The sequence below is a fragment of the Schistocerca nitens genome, chromosome 4 (genome assembly GCF_023898315.1).
Source record: "Schistocerca nitens isolate TAMUIC-IGC-003100 chromosome 4, iqSchNite1.1, whole genome shotgun sequence".
Classification (NCBI taxonomy): domain Eukaryota; kingdom Metazoa; phylum Arthropoda; class Insecta; order Orthoptera; family Acrididae; genus Schistocerca; species Schistocerca nitens.
The window spans coordinates 941,046,991-941,064,228 of NC_064617.1; the positions used below are offsets into that span (position 1 = coordinate 941,046,991).

Sequence of the window (17,238 nt, forward strand, 5' to 3'; positions counted from 1 at the left end):
CCGGTTTCGCAGTTTCTCTACGGCATGGAGGATTTGGTGCGAGTTTTGGTTGCGCAACAGACGGAACTCATGGCCACCATGAAACAAGTGCTTCCGGCGTTGCTCTCCACGCCGTCTGCTCCGGCGCAGCTCCCTCCTCCCTTTCCCCCGTACGACGAGACGGCGGAGGATTGGGACGCATATGAACATCGCCTTCGGCAGCATTTCCAGGCGTTTCATGTTGCCGATGCGGAGGTATGTCGTGCTCTCTTCTTGTCTTGGATATCTCCATCGCTGTATCAAGTTTTGCGGCAGCTAGCGCCGTTGCAGGAACCCTCGTCCTTGTCTTTTGACTCATTGTGTTCGTTACTGTCTTCATATTATCGCCGCCGCACGCATGTTGTCGCGGCTAGGGTCGAGTTCTATCAATGCAAGAAACAGCCCCATCAGTCTTACCGGGCGTGGGCCGCTACCCTGCACGGTCTTAGTCGCAAGTGTCATTTTGTCACGGAGCAGTCGCGAGAGTCGTATGCCCACGTTATGGTACGCGACGTAATTGTTCGTTCGGCCCCTGATAGGGAGGTCCGGCAACGGGCCCTGCAGTTAGAAGACCCTTCCCTCGAGGAAGTTCTGTCCATTGCTCAATCGTATGAAGTCTCTCACGCGGCAGGTCAACAGCTGGAAGCGTGGTGCGACATCGCGGAGGTTCAGGGTGGCGCGGCCGCGTCCACTGTGTCTGGGGTGGACGACGTGCGAGCGGTACAATCCGGCCGTTACGGCCGCTCCCGCACGGCGCGTAAACAGAATTCCGGCCGCCGGCCCCTGTTGCCGTCCTGTGCGTCGTGCTATATACATCACGATCGGCCAGAGTGCCCCCAGCGTTGGGCCATTTGTCGCAAATGTAATAAAAAAGGTCACATTGCTAAAGTTTGCCGCTCAGCCTCAAAAGCATCGAAGGAAGGAAGTACAGAGGACATGGACGTTGACATTCAGGAAGTTTCATCGGGCCAGGCTCCCGACGCATCGGCCCACAAACTCTTTATCGAGGTGTCGGTTCGGTCGCGCCGGTTACAACTGCAAGTAGATACGGGGGCGGCAGTTTCGTTGTTGAATGCACAAACTTATTCCGACCTTGGATCGCCCCCGTTGGCGCCCGTTTACCGGCGTCTACGCGGTTATGGTAAACAGTTCATTCCCCTACTGGGTCAATTCACTACCGACGTGACTTACAAATCAGTCACTCGGCCTATTACTTTTATTGTTGTCAGTGATGCGAGCTCCGCTAACCTTTTTGGCCTGGATGCCTTTCAAGCTTTCGGTTTTTCTATTGCTGACACCATACAGTTGGTCTCCGAAGACGTTCCCTATCACTCACTGGAATCTTTGATCTCAGACTTTCCAGATATTTTTGAGGAGGGCCTGGGGCGTGTTTCCGATTTTGAAGCTCACTTAACGTTGAAGGCGTCGGCTCGCCCGCGTTTTCTACGCGCGAGACAGATCCCCTTGGCTCTCCGCCCTCAGGTAAAGGAAGAGCTAGACCGGATGACAGCCCTAGGGGTCGTTCTTCCCGTTTCTTCCAGTGAGTGGGCTTCGCCCCTCGTTATTGTCAAGAAGCCCTCGGGAAACTTACGTCTTTGTGGCGATTTCAAGGCCACCATTAATTCCCAATTGGTGGTGGACACCTATCCTTTGCCTCGTGCTGATGAATTGTTCTCCGCCGTGGCGGGTGGCCAATATTTTTCGAAAATCGATCTGTCGGAGGCTTATCATCAGATACCTCTTGATGAGGACTCCAAACGGCTGGCGGTCGTCAACACCCCGTTTGGCCTTTACCAATACCAGCGGTTGGCTTTTGGAATATCCAGTGCCCCGGCGATATTCCAGCGTTATCTTGAGCATGTCACGTCGACAATCCCTCATTGTATTAATTACCTGGATGACATAATTGTCACAGGCCGCAGCACGAAGGAACACTTGCACAACCTTCGCACCCTCTTTCTCAAATTCAGGTCTGTGGGCTTGCGTTGCAACCTGCATAAGTCAACCTTCTTCCAACCGTCCATTGAGTATGTGGGCTACACCATATCTTGGCATGGCATACAGCCACTAGGAAGTTTGGTCCAAGGTATCGTCAACCTTCCTCGGCCCACTTCGCTGAAAGAGTTACAAGCTTTTTTAGGCAAGATAGCCTATTACCACCGGTTCATTCCCAGGGCTTCCACTATAGCCCACCCCCTGTACTGCCTTCTGCACAAGGGTGTTCCTTTTGATTGGTCGCCTGCATGCGAGCGAGCGTTCACCTCGTTGAAAGGCCTCCTCACTTCAGCCCCTTGTTTGGCTACTTTTGATCCCCGTAAGCCGTTGGTCCTGGCTACAGATGCTTCGCAGTATGGGGTGGGGGCGGTCCTGGCCCATCGCAATGCAGACGGTTCCGAGCAACCACTGGCATTTGCGTCTAAAACGCTTAGTCCCGCGCAGGCCCATTACTCCCAGGTGGAAAAAGAGGCTTTGGCCATTGTCTACGCTGTTACCAAGTTTCACCCTTTCTTGTACGGCGCGAAGTTTCAGTTAATCACTGACCATAAGCCGTTAATATCGTTATTTGGCCCCGCCTCTCAGATTCCGGATAGGGCGGCCCACAGACTGCAGCGCTGGGCCTTGTTCCTCTCTAAGTACCATTATGACATTCATTTTCGCCCTACAGGACAGCATGCCAACGCAGACGCTCTTTCCCGTCTTCCGGTGGGCCCGGATCCTAACTTCGATCGAGAGGAGATTATGTGTTTTCATTTGGATGTGGCATCCCGCCAAGCAGTTGATGGCTTTCCGATCACTAGTTCTCGAGTCGCCAGGGAAACGGCGGCTGACCCGGTTCTCCGGCAAGTAGTTCGCCTCATTCAGCAGGGGTGGTCCTCCCGCCCTCCGGGCCGGGCCTCGGACCCTCTTCGTAATTATTTTCTTCTACGAGACCGCCTCTCGGTCTTGGAAGGAGTTCTCCTTCTGGCTACCGATGATACAGCTCCTCGCGTGGTTGTTCCTGCAGGTTTACGAAGGGAGGTCCTCACGTTATTACATGCGGGGCACTGGGGTGTTTCCCGTACTAAAACCTTGGCTCGCAGACATGTGTACTGGCCCGGTATTGACAGAGAAATTGAGCACTTGGTGGCTGCCTGTTCCCAGTGTGCGAGCCAACAGGCATCTCCCAGGGCAGCGTTCTCTTCATGGCCGCCGGCAACCCAAGCATGGGAACGTGTTCACATCGATTTTGCGGGCCCGTTTCTCAATGGCTTTTGGCTCATTGTCATTGATGCTTATTCCCGATTCCCATATGTGGTTCGCTGCTCCTCAACCACTTCAGAAGTGGCAATCCAGGCACTAGCGAAAATCTTTTCTGTGGAAGGTCTGCCAATCACCCTGGTCTCAGACAATGGACCGCAGTTTATTTTGCAGACCTTCCAGGATTTTTGTAGGCGCTTCGGTATTCGGCACGTTTGCTCTCCCCCCTTCCATCCACAATCGAATGGGGAAGCCGAGCGCATGGTGCGCACATTTAAGACGCAGATGAAAAAGTATGTGCACGAATTTCCTGCAGAGGAAGCCTTGATGTTTTTCTTGACGGCATACCGGACCACCCCAATGGGCGACCGCAGCCCCGCAGAGCTCCTCCATGGGCGTCAACCTAGGACTCTGCTGCACCTCCTCCGGCCGGGTCCTCGCCAGTCTTCACAAAACGAAGTACCTGGCTTTCCACTGGGTATGTCGGTCTGGGCCCGTGGGTTTGGTCGCAATCCACGTTGGATACCGGCGGTGGTCCTGCGCCGAAATGGCCGCCGGCTCTATACCTTGCAGGCGGGGGATCGGGTGGTATGTCGTCACCAAAATCAGCTACGCCCACATTCGGGCACCCACCCTCCGACCTCTCGGACACCGGCTTCCCCATTGCCGGCACCTGTATTGGTTTCACAGGGGACGTTACCTCCTCTCCCCGCTGTGACTCTGCCGCACTGCGCTGGTTCTCCGCCTTGGCAGCCTCCAGTAGCTCCAGCACCGGCATCGCCCTCATTCATGATGCCCCAGCGAGAGCCAGCCCCCCTTGCAGGTTCGGTTTCTCAGGGGGCTAGTTCACCTGTGGTTGTCCCTTCCCCTTCGTCCCCACCATTGGGTCTTGCCCCTCCCGAGGTGGAACGGGATCTGGAGTTCGACAGCTTGTCACCCGTTCTGTCCCGAGCTCCAGTTGTGGGACGACGGGGGCCTCTTCGTGTGGGTCACTTTCAGCCGTATTCGAAGGTTCCAGCTCGAGGGTTGGCAGATCCCCTCGACTCCGGCCATCCAATGGATGTGGAGGTCATCGCTCCTGCCCGACGCTCCACCTTCCGACGCAGTGGATCACAGTGGCTTCACCCCCCGAAGGAGGAGGAGTGTAGTAGCCACCAGAAAGATCACGGGAGGCGCACATTGGCACGGCGCGTCACGGGCAGTAGTTGCCGCAAGTAGAGTCCCGTCCACCAGAGGGCACGCGAGAATTCGGACGCGACCTCTGCCGGCGTAACAACAAGAACAACAACAACAACTCCAGCAGCACGGGCCGTGCCCAGTCAGTCAACATCGGGCATGCCTAGGACACAGTCCCGGTCTACGCTAAGTGAAGTGCGACGTAAACGTGAACAGTGTTACTACAGATATTCTAGGTGCTGCAACTATTTTTAGTGTCAGCTGCATACGGGGATGTAATTAGAAGATGACACATGAAACTGCAGCTTGATTCAGTGTTCTGTCTGTATAAAAAAGTCTATACTACTTTGCCATTTCAGCACTGTCATTACAGTACCTGTACATTTGCATCATGTTTCCACTATAACGTGTGAAGACATGTAGCACATTGCTTGACAGTGCAATATCACAATGGGTAATAGTAATAGTCAAGGACTTAGCATACGCACATCCCTCTACGGTACAACAATGTTGGCAGTTTATTCAATCGGTGCTACATTAAATTGTCTGTGCTGGAATCTGATATGAACACCATACTTAAAGTGTAACTTCCATCTAGCCTATGTGCAAGTCTATTATTCTTATGGTGCAATGAAAAACTAGATTATATTATTATGGACTGGCACTTCTCAAAGGGCTCCGAAACAGTTATTAAATGATATGTTCCTTTAGTACCTGGCAGTCATGAACAGTTGTTATTATTACAGTGTTATCGTCCACAGCGTGCATTCCAACCATCATGGCAAATTCAAGGTCTGCATATCCTTCACCTTTCCCTATTCTGTGTCCTGCAACAACGAAATAAAAATAAGAGACATTGCATTAAATCATGCACATAATCAGTTCTAAACTATGAAATACTGATTTACATGGGTAGCCTAAATTTTAAGCTAACATTTTATGTCATCAATCAAAATTTCTTTAAGGTACTTTAAACTCTGCAGTAATTCCAAAGTATGTAATAATTTATGACTGAATATTTCTTTTCTTGTCAATAACGAGTACAATGTTGTCTCACTGTTGCTAAAAGTAAAACAGTACCAAATACTAGGAATTATTTTTCCTTTCTTATTTGTAAATATGAACCTTTTGATATACAATGATGGGACACAACTTTATGACGACACACAGCATATTTTCTTGCCTGTATTTCACGAAACAGTTGTAATTTGTCATATGAGAAATTTTTATGTACTTCTATTAGCTCAGATCTGGATGGTATGGAATTTCTTTAAGCAAATCACATTATTACGCACAGGTGATTCACACATCATTTGGAGCCCCCACTGCAATAAAATTTCCTCTGAATTGTGAAGGTGAGAACCTATAATCCTACCATCCTCTCATAGTATGATAGGAAGCCACAAGAAAAAAGGCAAGAGGACAAGGGAAAAATGAAATTAGTCTTATCAAAGGTCCTTGTTATTCATATATTCGATACAACAATGGGCATCTAACTAGGTCTTAGAAGGGTATCTCATGGACTGGCCTTCTTTGAATTTCTTCATAATTAATAGGATCTGAAGGTCAGTGCCTGAGCATAAATTACTTCCTCAAAAACATTGGGAAGAAATAAAAGATGTTACTTTTATTAAAAGAAATTATGATTCAATTTTCGTTATTAACATCTAAATTTGATAAAAATATAGAATTCAAATGAAAGGAAAAAAGTTGGTTCTATGAAGAATGCTACACAAACAAACAATTCTGTTAACAAAAACTCGAAAATGCTCTATAGGCTGTATATGGTGGTGTACAGAAATGTTTGAAGTTGTTTCCTTCGTGTGTTTATGAGAAGTGCATCATACTGCTTTAGGAAACTGATGTTAGTATTAACCTTCAAACCTTATAAGTTGAAGAAAATCAAAGTGGGCCTGTCAAAAAGGTCCCCATACATTGGTGAGGAAATATCATATTACAACAAACATGTGGGGCGTAAGGTACAGTGAAGCGACTCTAACAGCCTCTCCTGTACAAATGTCAACCTCACCTACCCGAGTTGCAGCTAAGGATTGCTGCACGGTACACCCTGTTATTGCTAACGAGGCTCTGACGACCGAATGTTTCCCGGGATAAGGAAACCCCCCCTATCAAGTGCCAACGGTCTCAAAGAGAGCGGATGAGCGGATAGAGGCAGGGCACTCTCTTGTCCTTGGAGTGAGAAATTACTCCTAAAGGCGGAAGAACTTCACAGTCAACGGCATAGGATGGAGAAGGCAACGGGAAACCACTCCATTAAAGATCACTCAAGATATCCCAAGAATCAGTAGCGCACCATGCCAGAATCTTCTGTTAAACATAAATCCGGAGTAATAGTCCCCCAATCGGATCTCCGGGTGGGGACAATGGAAGGTCAGGCAAAGTTGAAGAATACACTAAAAATAGCAACATGGAATGTAAGAACACTCCTCCAATGCGGGAAATTAGAGAACCTCAAACTAGAGATGGACAGAATGGGAACAGACATAATAGGAATATCTGAGATGCGATGGCCTGAACCAGGAGACTTCAGATCAGGAAATTATCGTATCATTCATACAGGTACTAACCAAGGAACAACTGGAATCGGTGGAGTTGGAATAATTCTAAAAGGAAAACTCGGGAATCTAGTCACAGGATATGTGCAATTTAACTCTAGGATAATACTAGTCAAAATTGGAACCAAACCAAAGAACACGGTAATAGTACAAGTCTATATGCCGACATCGGCAGAAGAAGACGATGTAATAGAAACAGTGTATGAAGACATCAACAAAGTTATAAATTACGTTAAAGGTGAAGAGAACTTAATTATAATGGGAGATTGGAATGCTAGTGTTGGAGAAGAGAAAGTTGACGGAATTGTAGGGAAATATGGTCTAGGAGATAGGAACGAAAGAGGAAGCCGGCTAATTGAATTTTGTGCCAAAAACAAGTTGGTCATAGCGAACTCCCTTTTCAACCACCATAAAAGAAGAAGGTACACGTGGAAAGCCCCAGGAGATACTAGAAGACACCAAATCGACTATATATTAGTAAAATCGCGTTTTAAAAACCAAATCAAGGATTGCAGAAGCTACCCGTCTGCGGATATTAATAGTGATCACAACCTTGTAATGATGAAATGCTTACTCAAACTCAAGCGATTAGAGAGAAAAACGAACAAAGTATGGAACAGAGATAACCTAAAGTCTGAAGAACTAGTGATCCCTTATGCACGGAAAACTGATGAGATGGCATCAAACATTATTCCCGGGAGTACTAACGAGGAGTGGAAACAAATCAAAGAAGGCATACATAAAGCAGCAGAAGAATTTATTGGGAAAGCCAAACCTGTAAACAGGAAAGAGTGGATAACACCTGAAATAATTTGTCTAATGGAAGAAAGAAGACTATACAAAAATGCCTCTGACGAGCAAAGCGAAAACAAATATAGAAAGCTTAGAAACCAAATAAACAGAGAATCTAGGAAAGCAAAAGAAAATTACCTCAACAGCATTTGTAAAGAGGTGGAGGAAAACATGGTTAAAGGAAAAACTGACTTGGCCTACAGAACAATAAAACAAAACTTTGCTAAACGGAAAGTAAAATCTTCAGGAACTATAAAGAACAAAGAGGGCAAGGTACTATTTGGATATGACACGCTGAAGAGATGGCAAGAATACATTGAAGAGCTATATCAAGGAGACCCTCTAACAGATAATATGATAGAATTAAGCGAAGAAGTAGAGAAAGAAGAACTAGGGGACACAATTCTGAAAGATGAATTTGAAAAAGCACTAAAAGAACTACCAGATAAGAAAGCGGCAGGTGTTGATGATATACCTTCTGAACTAATTAAGAAATCAGGAGACAAAATGAAAGCTACATTACTGCAACTCATACAGAAAATATACAAAACAGGTGAAGTTCCTGAAGACTATCAGAAATGCATCATATTCCCCATACCTAAGAAAGCATCTACTATGGACTGTGAAAACCATCGAACACTCAGTCTTCTTTCACACGCATCAAAAATTCTAATAAGAATAATTTTGAAAAGAGTTGAAAACCAATTGAATAGCACTCTAAGTGAAGACCAATTCGGTTTTAGAAGTGGTGTAGGGACGAGGGAAGCAATCTTATCTTTAAGACTAATAATTGAGAAACAAATTTCCAAAAACAAACAAGTATTTATAGCCTTCGTAGACCTCGAAAAGGCATTTGACAATGTTGTATGGCCAGAAATGTTTAGAATTCTGAAGAAGGCTGGTCTGAAATATAATGATAGAAGGATAATCTTTAAAATATACCAAAATGAAACAGCCTTAGTTAAGAAGGAAAACAAAGAAGAAACAGCAAGAATAAGGAAAGGAGTGAGACAGGGATGCCCACTATCTCCAGTAATTTTCAACGCATATATCCAAGAAGCAATAGATAAAATAAGAGAGAATATTGAAGTAGGAATAAAACTTAACGGAATGAAAATAGATATGTTGCGATATGCAGATGATATCGCCATAATTACAGAAAGGAAAGAAGATTTAGAAGCCGCACTCAATGAAATGGAAAACACCTTAAAAGAACAGTATGGAATGAAAATAAATAAGAAAAAAACTAAAGTGATGGTGAGTGGCGCCCTGAACTACAATGAACCCATACGAATAACAATAAAGGGAGAGAAACTAGGGCAGGTTACAGAATTTAACTACTTAGGTAGCAAAATAACAGCAGATGGAAGGAGCAAAAGTGACATTAAAAACAGAATACAACTTGCCAAAATAGCATTCAATGGAAAAAGAAACTTACTGACGAGTAGAAATGTTAGCTTAGACGTAAGAAAGAGAGTCATGAAAACCTATGTGTGGAGTACAGCCCTTTACGGATGTGAAACTTGGACTAGTGGAAAAGAAGAAAAGAGAAGATTAGAGGCATTCGAAATGTGGTGCTACCGGAGAATGGAAAAAATCAGCTGGCGAGACAAGGCTACAAACGAAGATGTCCTCAGAAGAGTGAAAGAAAACAGATCTCTTTGGCGAAATATACAGAAAAGAAGAATAACCTTCATAGGTCACATTTTACGGCATAACAATTTCATTAAGAGAATATTAGAAGGAATCATTGAAGGAAGAACTCGCCGAGGACGACCTAGATTAAGCTACATTCAACAAGTAATAAATGACATCGGGTGCCAGACCTATGCAGATATGAAGAAGAAAGTTGACAAAAGAACGGAATGGCGTGCTGCTGCCAACCAACCTGTGGGTTGATAACCGAAGAAGAGAGAACAAACATGTTGTGAATGTTTTAATTTAATATGGAGATTATATTTTATATCTGACTCATGCCTTTCAGTTATATTTTAACATACCTCTGCCACAACATTTAATCCAGTTTCCATATTTCCTTCTGAAGAAACTGTTTTTATAAACTCTGAAATCATGGTAAAGGAGTTTTAATAAACTTTCCAATTTGCAAATGATTAGCTGCTTACTATTTTTGCAAGATTATTCGTAATTGTATTCCCTAAGCTTTTATATGAGTTTACAACTTTCATATTTGTTTTTATTTATCATGTAAATGAAATTTAGCAGGTTCCTTTTAGTGCTTATTTGGATGACTTCGCTATTTCCATTACTTTGAGTCAATTTCCACTTTTTGCACCATACAGATATCTAGTGTAAATCATCTCGCAATTCGTTCTGATCATCTGATGACTTTACATGATGGTAAATGACAGCATTATCTGCAAACAATCTGACAGGGCGTGACAAAGCAAGCTGGGATCTCTTTGACTTCCTCTCATTTTGCCACTTGCCTCCTTAAATTCATTTTATTTTCATTTTTTCCTAATTACCTTTAACATGCATGAGTATCATCTGCACTTCCATAAAAGAGAAAGGTTGACTCTCAGTCTTAATGAATATAAGCACCAGTTCTAATTTTGTGCTTTGTTTTGTGTATGTAATTAATTTCTTAATTTATTTTGACCATTAATATCTTTGTTATAGGGTGAAATCAGTAATTGTTTTGCGACTTACATTCTATTGTTGACTTATAAAACAAATATAAATAGTGTACTAACTATAAATATTTGGAAGAGGAACCACTAGGATTCTTAAAGTATTTATTTGGCTCAATTTAAAAACATATTAGCAAAGCCAGCCTTTTTAATTAATTCCAAAATAATTACCAGATTTGTCAAAAGCATTGTTTGTGTAAATATATCCATTAATTTCATTATTTAAACAAGTAATTTGGCCTAACCTTCATGATAGAAGGAGCTGTTAAAGAGGAGGAATTTTTCAATGTATTCAGTTAACTGAATGGGTTATGTTTTAATTGCAATTTCTGTAAATTAAATATTGAACAATGGATAGTTTCAGTACCTATCACTGTGAGGATGTATAAATAATGGATCTTTGGTCTCCACACAGTCAGTCCATGGCCGATTTTCAGAGAGAAATTACATACTGTTTCAAGTAACAACAATGCATCTAGTTAAGAGTGGAATTAGTGCAACACAAATAGGCTGTGGGTTGAACAATGACAGTGTCTGTTCAATTTATTTGGGAAATAGTGTCACACGTACCTTATTATTCTGCAAGAACTGTGAACTGTGTGGTTAGGTATTTACCTCCCATAGATGTTCAACAGAAAACTATTGTAGCAGTATGTAAATGTTTGACTGCAAACTATTAACTTTTACCAACACTAAACTGACTACATAACTGTGTAATATACGTGGGGGGTGGGGTGTCGTGAACAGTGAAAGTAAAGAACTGTGAAACAGAACTGTGCAACTGTCAGCTTCATCATTTACAGTAGTCAGTGTTGAACTTTAACCCCCCATTTTTCAGCCAGTATAACAATGCAGTATGTTGACACTGAGGACTACCAACGAAGAAATAAAGCAGGTGAACGTCACAAGGGCTACTCAGATTGTCTCCTAAATAGTTTATGTAGATCAGGAACAACAGAGGGCCTATAACAATTCCTTGGAGAACACCGGATATTACTTCTCACTACGTAGCGGAAATACCGAGTCGCAGATAGGCACAACAGAAAGACTGTCACAAAATGAGCATATACACACACACACACACACACACACACACACACACACACACACACACACACACACACAAAAAACCGCAGTTTTGACTATCTCTCATTGTGCCCTGAAATAAGAAATGCTGAAGCCAAATTACGAGCAGCAGCACATGATGGGAGAGGCAACCTGGTGGGGTCAAGAGGAGGCTCCGATGAGGAGGGGGAGAAGAAGGGATAGTACCATAGGGATGAGGGCCAGTAAAGTGCTGCTAGTGAGAGTATGCAGGGATGAGGAGGAGAGAGGGAAGGGCAGCTAGGTGCAGTCGAAGGCTAGACGGCGGGCAGGGGAGAGAGAGGGACTAGCAGAAAAGGAAAGAAGTAAGAAGACTGGGTGTGTTGGTGGAAGAGAGGGCTGTGTAGTGCTGGAATGGGAACAGGGAAGGGGCTAGGTGAGTAAGGACAATGACTAACAAATGTTAAAGCCAGGAGAATTACAGGAACGTACAATATATTGCAGGTAGAGAACCCAACTGTGCAATTCAGAAAAGCTGGTGTTGATGGGAAGGATCCAAGTGGCACAGGCTGAAAAGCAGTCATTGAAATGAAGAATGTCATGTTGGCCAGTGTGTTCAGCAACAGGGTGGTCCAGTTGTTTCTTGGCCACAGTTTGTCAGTGGCAATTCATATGGATAGATAGCTTATTGGTTGTCATGCCCTCGTAGAATGCTACACAGTGGTTGTAGCTTAGCTTGCAGATCACAGGACTGGTTTTATGGGTAGCCCTGCCTTTGATGGGATATGTGATGTTTGTGACCAGACTGGAGTAGGTGGTGGTGGTGGGAGGATGTACGGGACAGATATTGCATCTAGGTCGATTACAGAGATATGAGCCATGACGCAAGGTGTTAGGATCAGGGGGCTGTGTCAGGATGGACGAGGATATTGCGTAGGTTAGGTGGGCAACGGAATACCGCTGTGGGAGCGCTGGGAAGGATAGTGGGTATGACATTTCTCATTTTGAGGCCCAATGAGAGATAGTCGAAACCCTGGCAGAGAATGTAATCCAGTTGCTCTAGTCCTGGTTGGTACTGAGTCACAAGGGAAATGCTCCTCTGTGGCCAGACAGTGGGACTTTAGGAGGTGGTGGGTGACTGGAAAGATAAGGCATGGGAGATGTGTTTTTGTACAAGATTGGGGGGGGGGGGGGGGATCATGGTCTGTAAAGGCCTCAGTGAGACCCTTGGTATATTTTAGTGGCACCGCTCGTCACTGCAGATGCGATGGCCACATGTGGCTAGGCTGTATGGAAGGGACTTCTTGGTATGGAATGGGTGGTTGCTGTCGAAGAGGAGGTACTGCTGGTGGTCGGTCGGTCTGATATGCGCAGAGGTACTGATGCAGCCGTCTTTGAGGTGGAGGTCAACATCAAGGTAGGCGGCTTGTGGGGTTGAGTGGGGCCATGTGAAGTGAATAGGAGAGAAGGTGTTGAAGTTCTGGAGAAATGTAGATGGGGTGTCCTCACCCTTGATGCAGATCCCAAAGATTTCATCAGTGAATCTGAACCAGGTGAGGGGATTGAGATTCTGGGAATTTAGGAAGGATTCCTGTAAATGGCCCATGAATAGGTTGGCATAGGATGGTGCCATGCAGGTGCCCGTAGTCGTACCCCGGATTTGTTTGTAGGTAATGCCTTCAAAGGAGAAGTAACTGTGGGTGGGGATATTGTTGGTATTGTTGACTATGAAGGAGTTTGTTGGTTTGGAATCTGTCGGGCATTGGGAAAGGTAGTGTTCAATAGTGGTAAGGCCGTGGGCTTTAGGGATGTTAGTGTAAACGCAAGTGGCATCAATAGTGATGAGTGAGGCACTGTGTGGTAAAGGAACAGGAACAGTGGAGAGTTTGTGGGGGAAATGGTTAGTATCTTTAGTATAGGTGGGTAGGGTGCAGGTAATAGGATGAATGTGTTGCATTGCGAGAGCAGAGATTCTCTCAGTGGGGGCACAGTAACCAGTGGCAACAGGGCATCCTGTGTGGTTGGGGTTGGGTTGGGTTGTTCTGGGGGAGGAGACCAGACAGCGAGGTCATTGGTCTCATCGGATTAGGGAAGGACAGGGATGGAAGTCGGCCATGCCCTTTCAAAGGAACCATCCCGTCATTTGCCTGGAGTGATTTACGGAAATCACGGAAAACCTAAATCAGGATGGCCGGATGCGGTATTGAACCGTCGCCCTCCCGAGTGCGAGTGCAGTGTGCTAGCCACTGCGCCACCTCGCTCGGTGTGTGTGGTTGGGTTTCTGGACTTTAGGAAGCACGTAGAAGGTAGGAGTGTGAGGAGTGGTAGGGGCAAGCAGAGAGATGGATCACAGGGACAGGTTCTGGGATAGGCCTAAAGTCTTGAAGAGAGACTGTAGACCCTGCTGGATTCCTGGAACAGGGTTCAAATGGTTCACTGGCTCTGAGCACTATGGGACTTAACATCTGACTTCATCAGTCCCCTAGACTTAGAACTACTTAAACCTAACTAACCTAAGGACACCACACACATCCATGCCTGAGGTAGGATTCAAACCTGCAACCGTAGCAGCAGTGCAGTTCCGGACTGAAGAACCTAGAACCACTCGGTCACAGTGGCCAGCCTGGAACAGGGTCACTGGGGCAGGGTTTACAGCTGGATGAATCTGACAGGTAATCCTTGCTGTTCAAAACAACGCTAATGGGGCCTTTATCAGCAGGTAGGATAATAAGGTCAGGATAAGCGTTTAGGTGGTGGATTGCTGTTCTTTCTGCAGATGTAAGGTCAGTTTTGCATGTTAAGTGATTTTCCCACAGTGGTATTCTGCTCCCCACCTAACCTACACAATATCCTTGTCCATCCAGACACAACCCCTGATCCTAACCCCTTGCATCATGGTTCATATCCCTGCAACAGACCTAGATGCAATACCTGTCCCAAATCTCTTCCCACAACCACCTACTCCAGTCTGGTCACAAACATCACATATCCCATCAAAGGCAGGGCTACCCATGAAACCAGTCCTGTGATCTACAAGCTAAGCTACAACCACTGTGTAGCATTCTACGATGGCATGACAACCAATAAGCTATCTATCCGCATGAGTGGCAACCAACAAACTGTGGCCAATAAACAACTGGATCACCCAATTGTTGAGCACACCGCCCAACATGACATTCTTCATTTCAATGACTGCTTTTCAGCCTGAGCCATTTGGATCCTTCCCACCAATACCAGCTTTTCTGAACTGCACAGTTGGCAACTCTCCCTGAAATATATTATATGTTCCTGTAACCCTCCTGGCTTCAATGTTAGTTAGTCATTCACCTAGCCCCTTCCCTGTTCCCATTCCAGCACTACACAGCCCTCTATTCCACCAACACACCCAGTCTTTTTACTTCTTTCCTTTCCTGCTTGTCTCCCTCACTCCCCCAACCTCTGTCTAACCTTCGACTGCAGCTAGCTGCCCTACCCTCTCTCCACCTTGTCCCTGAATGCTCTCACTAGCAGCACTTTACCGTCCCTCACCCATATGGTACTATCCCCCCCCCCTCTCCACAGCCTCCTCCTTATCCCCACCCAGTTGCCTCTCCCATCATGTGCTGCTGCTCGTACTCTGGCTTCAACTGCCAGAGACTGTGGTCAAGTGTGTGTAAGTTGCATTTGTGAGTGTGTGTGTGTGTGTGTGTGTGTGTGTGTGTGTGTGTGTGTGTGTTTGCCTTTTTCCAACAAAGGCCTTGATGGACGAAAGCCCATTTTGTGACAGTCATTTTGTTGTGCCTACCTGCAACTCAGCATCTTTGCTATATTTTAAGTAGCAACTATCCTTTTCATAATACTGTTACATTCCCTCCTGGATTTTTCATTGTTTGATTTTGTTAGATATTACTTCTATTTTACTTGATTGTTTTCCATCACTTATTATTAACTTGACATTTCTTACAGGAAATCATGAAACTAGTGATATAACTTAGACAATATTCTGTAGGCACAAAATTTAATTAGAAGTCGCTTATGAGGAACAGTGTCAAAAGCCTTCAGGAAATCTAAAAATATGGAATCAATCTGATGTCCCCTATCAATTGCAATCAAAATTTTGCTAGAATAAAGAGCTAGTTGTATTTCATAAGAATGATATTTTCTACATCAATGTTGGTTATTTGTCAATAAATCATTTTCTTCAAGATGATCATAATGTTTGAGCACAGTATACAGGGTGTCCCATTTATATTGACCACCCTCAATAACTGTTTGTCCAGATGCAAATTACAAAATGTTTCAAGCAAATTTTTTTCAGCTGTCAGGAGGACATCAATCAGCATGATTGCCTTCATCGCAGCTTAGTTTTTTACAAAGATATGAACAGCAGTATGACTTTTTTAAATGGCACCCTGTATTTTTTATTTGGTAATTCATTTCCTCTTGTATAGACCTATTCAAAAATGTATCACAGTGTAAACTGAAACACAACATTACTAATTACATAACACAACATTGATTTTGAGCCTGGGATCACAAACTCGTCCACTTGCTGGAGTTGTCAGAAAACAAATGAAAACCATGTAAAAAAATAACACAAAATTGACTTTGACTCTACTGTACCATTGGCCAGGAGTAGAACATTCAAAGGTGCTGAAAGTAATGCCCCTGGACACCGATACATCAGTGCACTCGTTAAATGATAGAATTACTTACTGCGTCCAGTGTTGCCTGCTGAAGAGAATTACAAGCAAGCACGATACGTTCCTGCATGTCCTCTGGAGTTGTTGGAATATCGTCTTTAATGCATCCCCAAAGAAAAAAGTTCAGAGGATTTAAATCAGGAGACCTAATAGGCCAAGTAATTGTTCCTCCTCGACCAATCCATCTGGCAGGATACCTTCAGTTCAGAAAACGATGTGCATGCAATGTATTATATGCTGAACATCCATCTTGTTGATACCACATAAGCATTCTGGTTCTTAGCAGCACTTCATCCAGAAGAGGAGAAAGAATTTGTCTGAGGAAGTTGGCATATGCTGTACCATTTAGACTACCATTGATGAAGTAAGGGAATTGTAGTACCAAGCATCCCATACCAGACGTTAACTCTCCATTGATGCTGATGTTCTACCTGTCTAAGCCATCGTAGGTTGTCACTGGACCAATAGTGCATGTTCCTCGTATTTACCTGCCCTTTGTTTGAAAAGGAACTTTCATCGGTAAATAGAACATTGGAGAAGTAGTTTGGGGTGGCGAGGATTTGCTGCTGTGCCCACTGACAGAACTGTACACGATTTTGTAAATCATTTCCATGAAATTCTTGATGTAGGTGTACATGGTAAGGATGGAACCGGTGATGTGTAAGAATACGATGTGCACTGGTTTTAGAAATGCCAATCTTGTGCTGAAGCTGTCGTGTGCTCACATGTGGATTCATAGAAATGGAAGTGAGAACAGTAACTTCGGCAGCTTCGTCTGTGTGAGTGCTATGATGATTGCGTTGTCGTGGGTTGAAACTTCCCGTTTCCCGAATCGTTGCAACAAGACGAGAAAACATCCATTGGGAAGTTGGGTTCTTGTTAGGATATTGCTCTCTGTACAGTTCCGCTGCCTGCATAGCATTTTGCTTACCTTCAGCGACAACAATAAAAGAAACGTTATGTCGGTGCAGTTTGTAGGATGGACAGCCTTTACTGTATGCCTACTCTACACAACAGTATTTAAAAGGACTAAACTACTGTACTAAATGTACCCATACATAA

The 17,238-nt window shown here is 44.6% G+C and overlaps 1 protein-coding gene across 2 annotated transcripts in view; it reads right to left on the bottom strand.

The window, feature by feature from the left end:
• The window catches only part of LOC126253577 (methenyltetrahydrofolate synthase domain-containing protein), a 144,098-nt gene that overhangs the window by 76,660 nt on the left and 50,200 nt on the right, over positions 1-17,238 (bottom strand). For both annotated transcript variants that reach the window (XM_049955002.1, XM_049955001.1), the window contains one exon: positions 5,146-5,258. In XM_049955002.1, the coding sequence (XP_049810959.1) occupies positions 5,146-5,258 (113 nt within the window). The remainder of the gene's footprint in view (positions 1-5,145; positions 5,259-17,238) is intronic.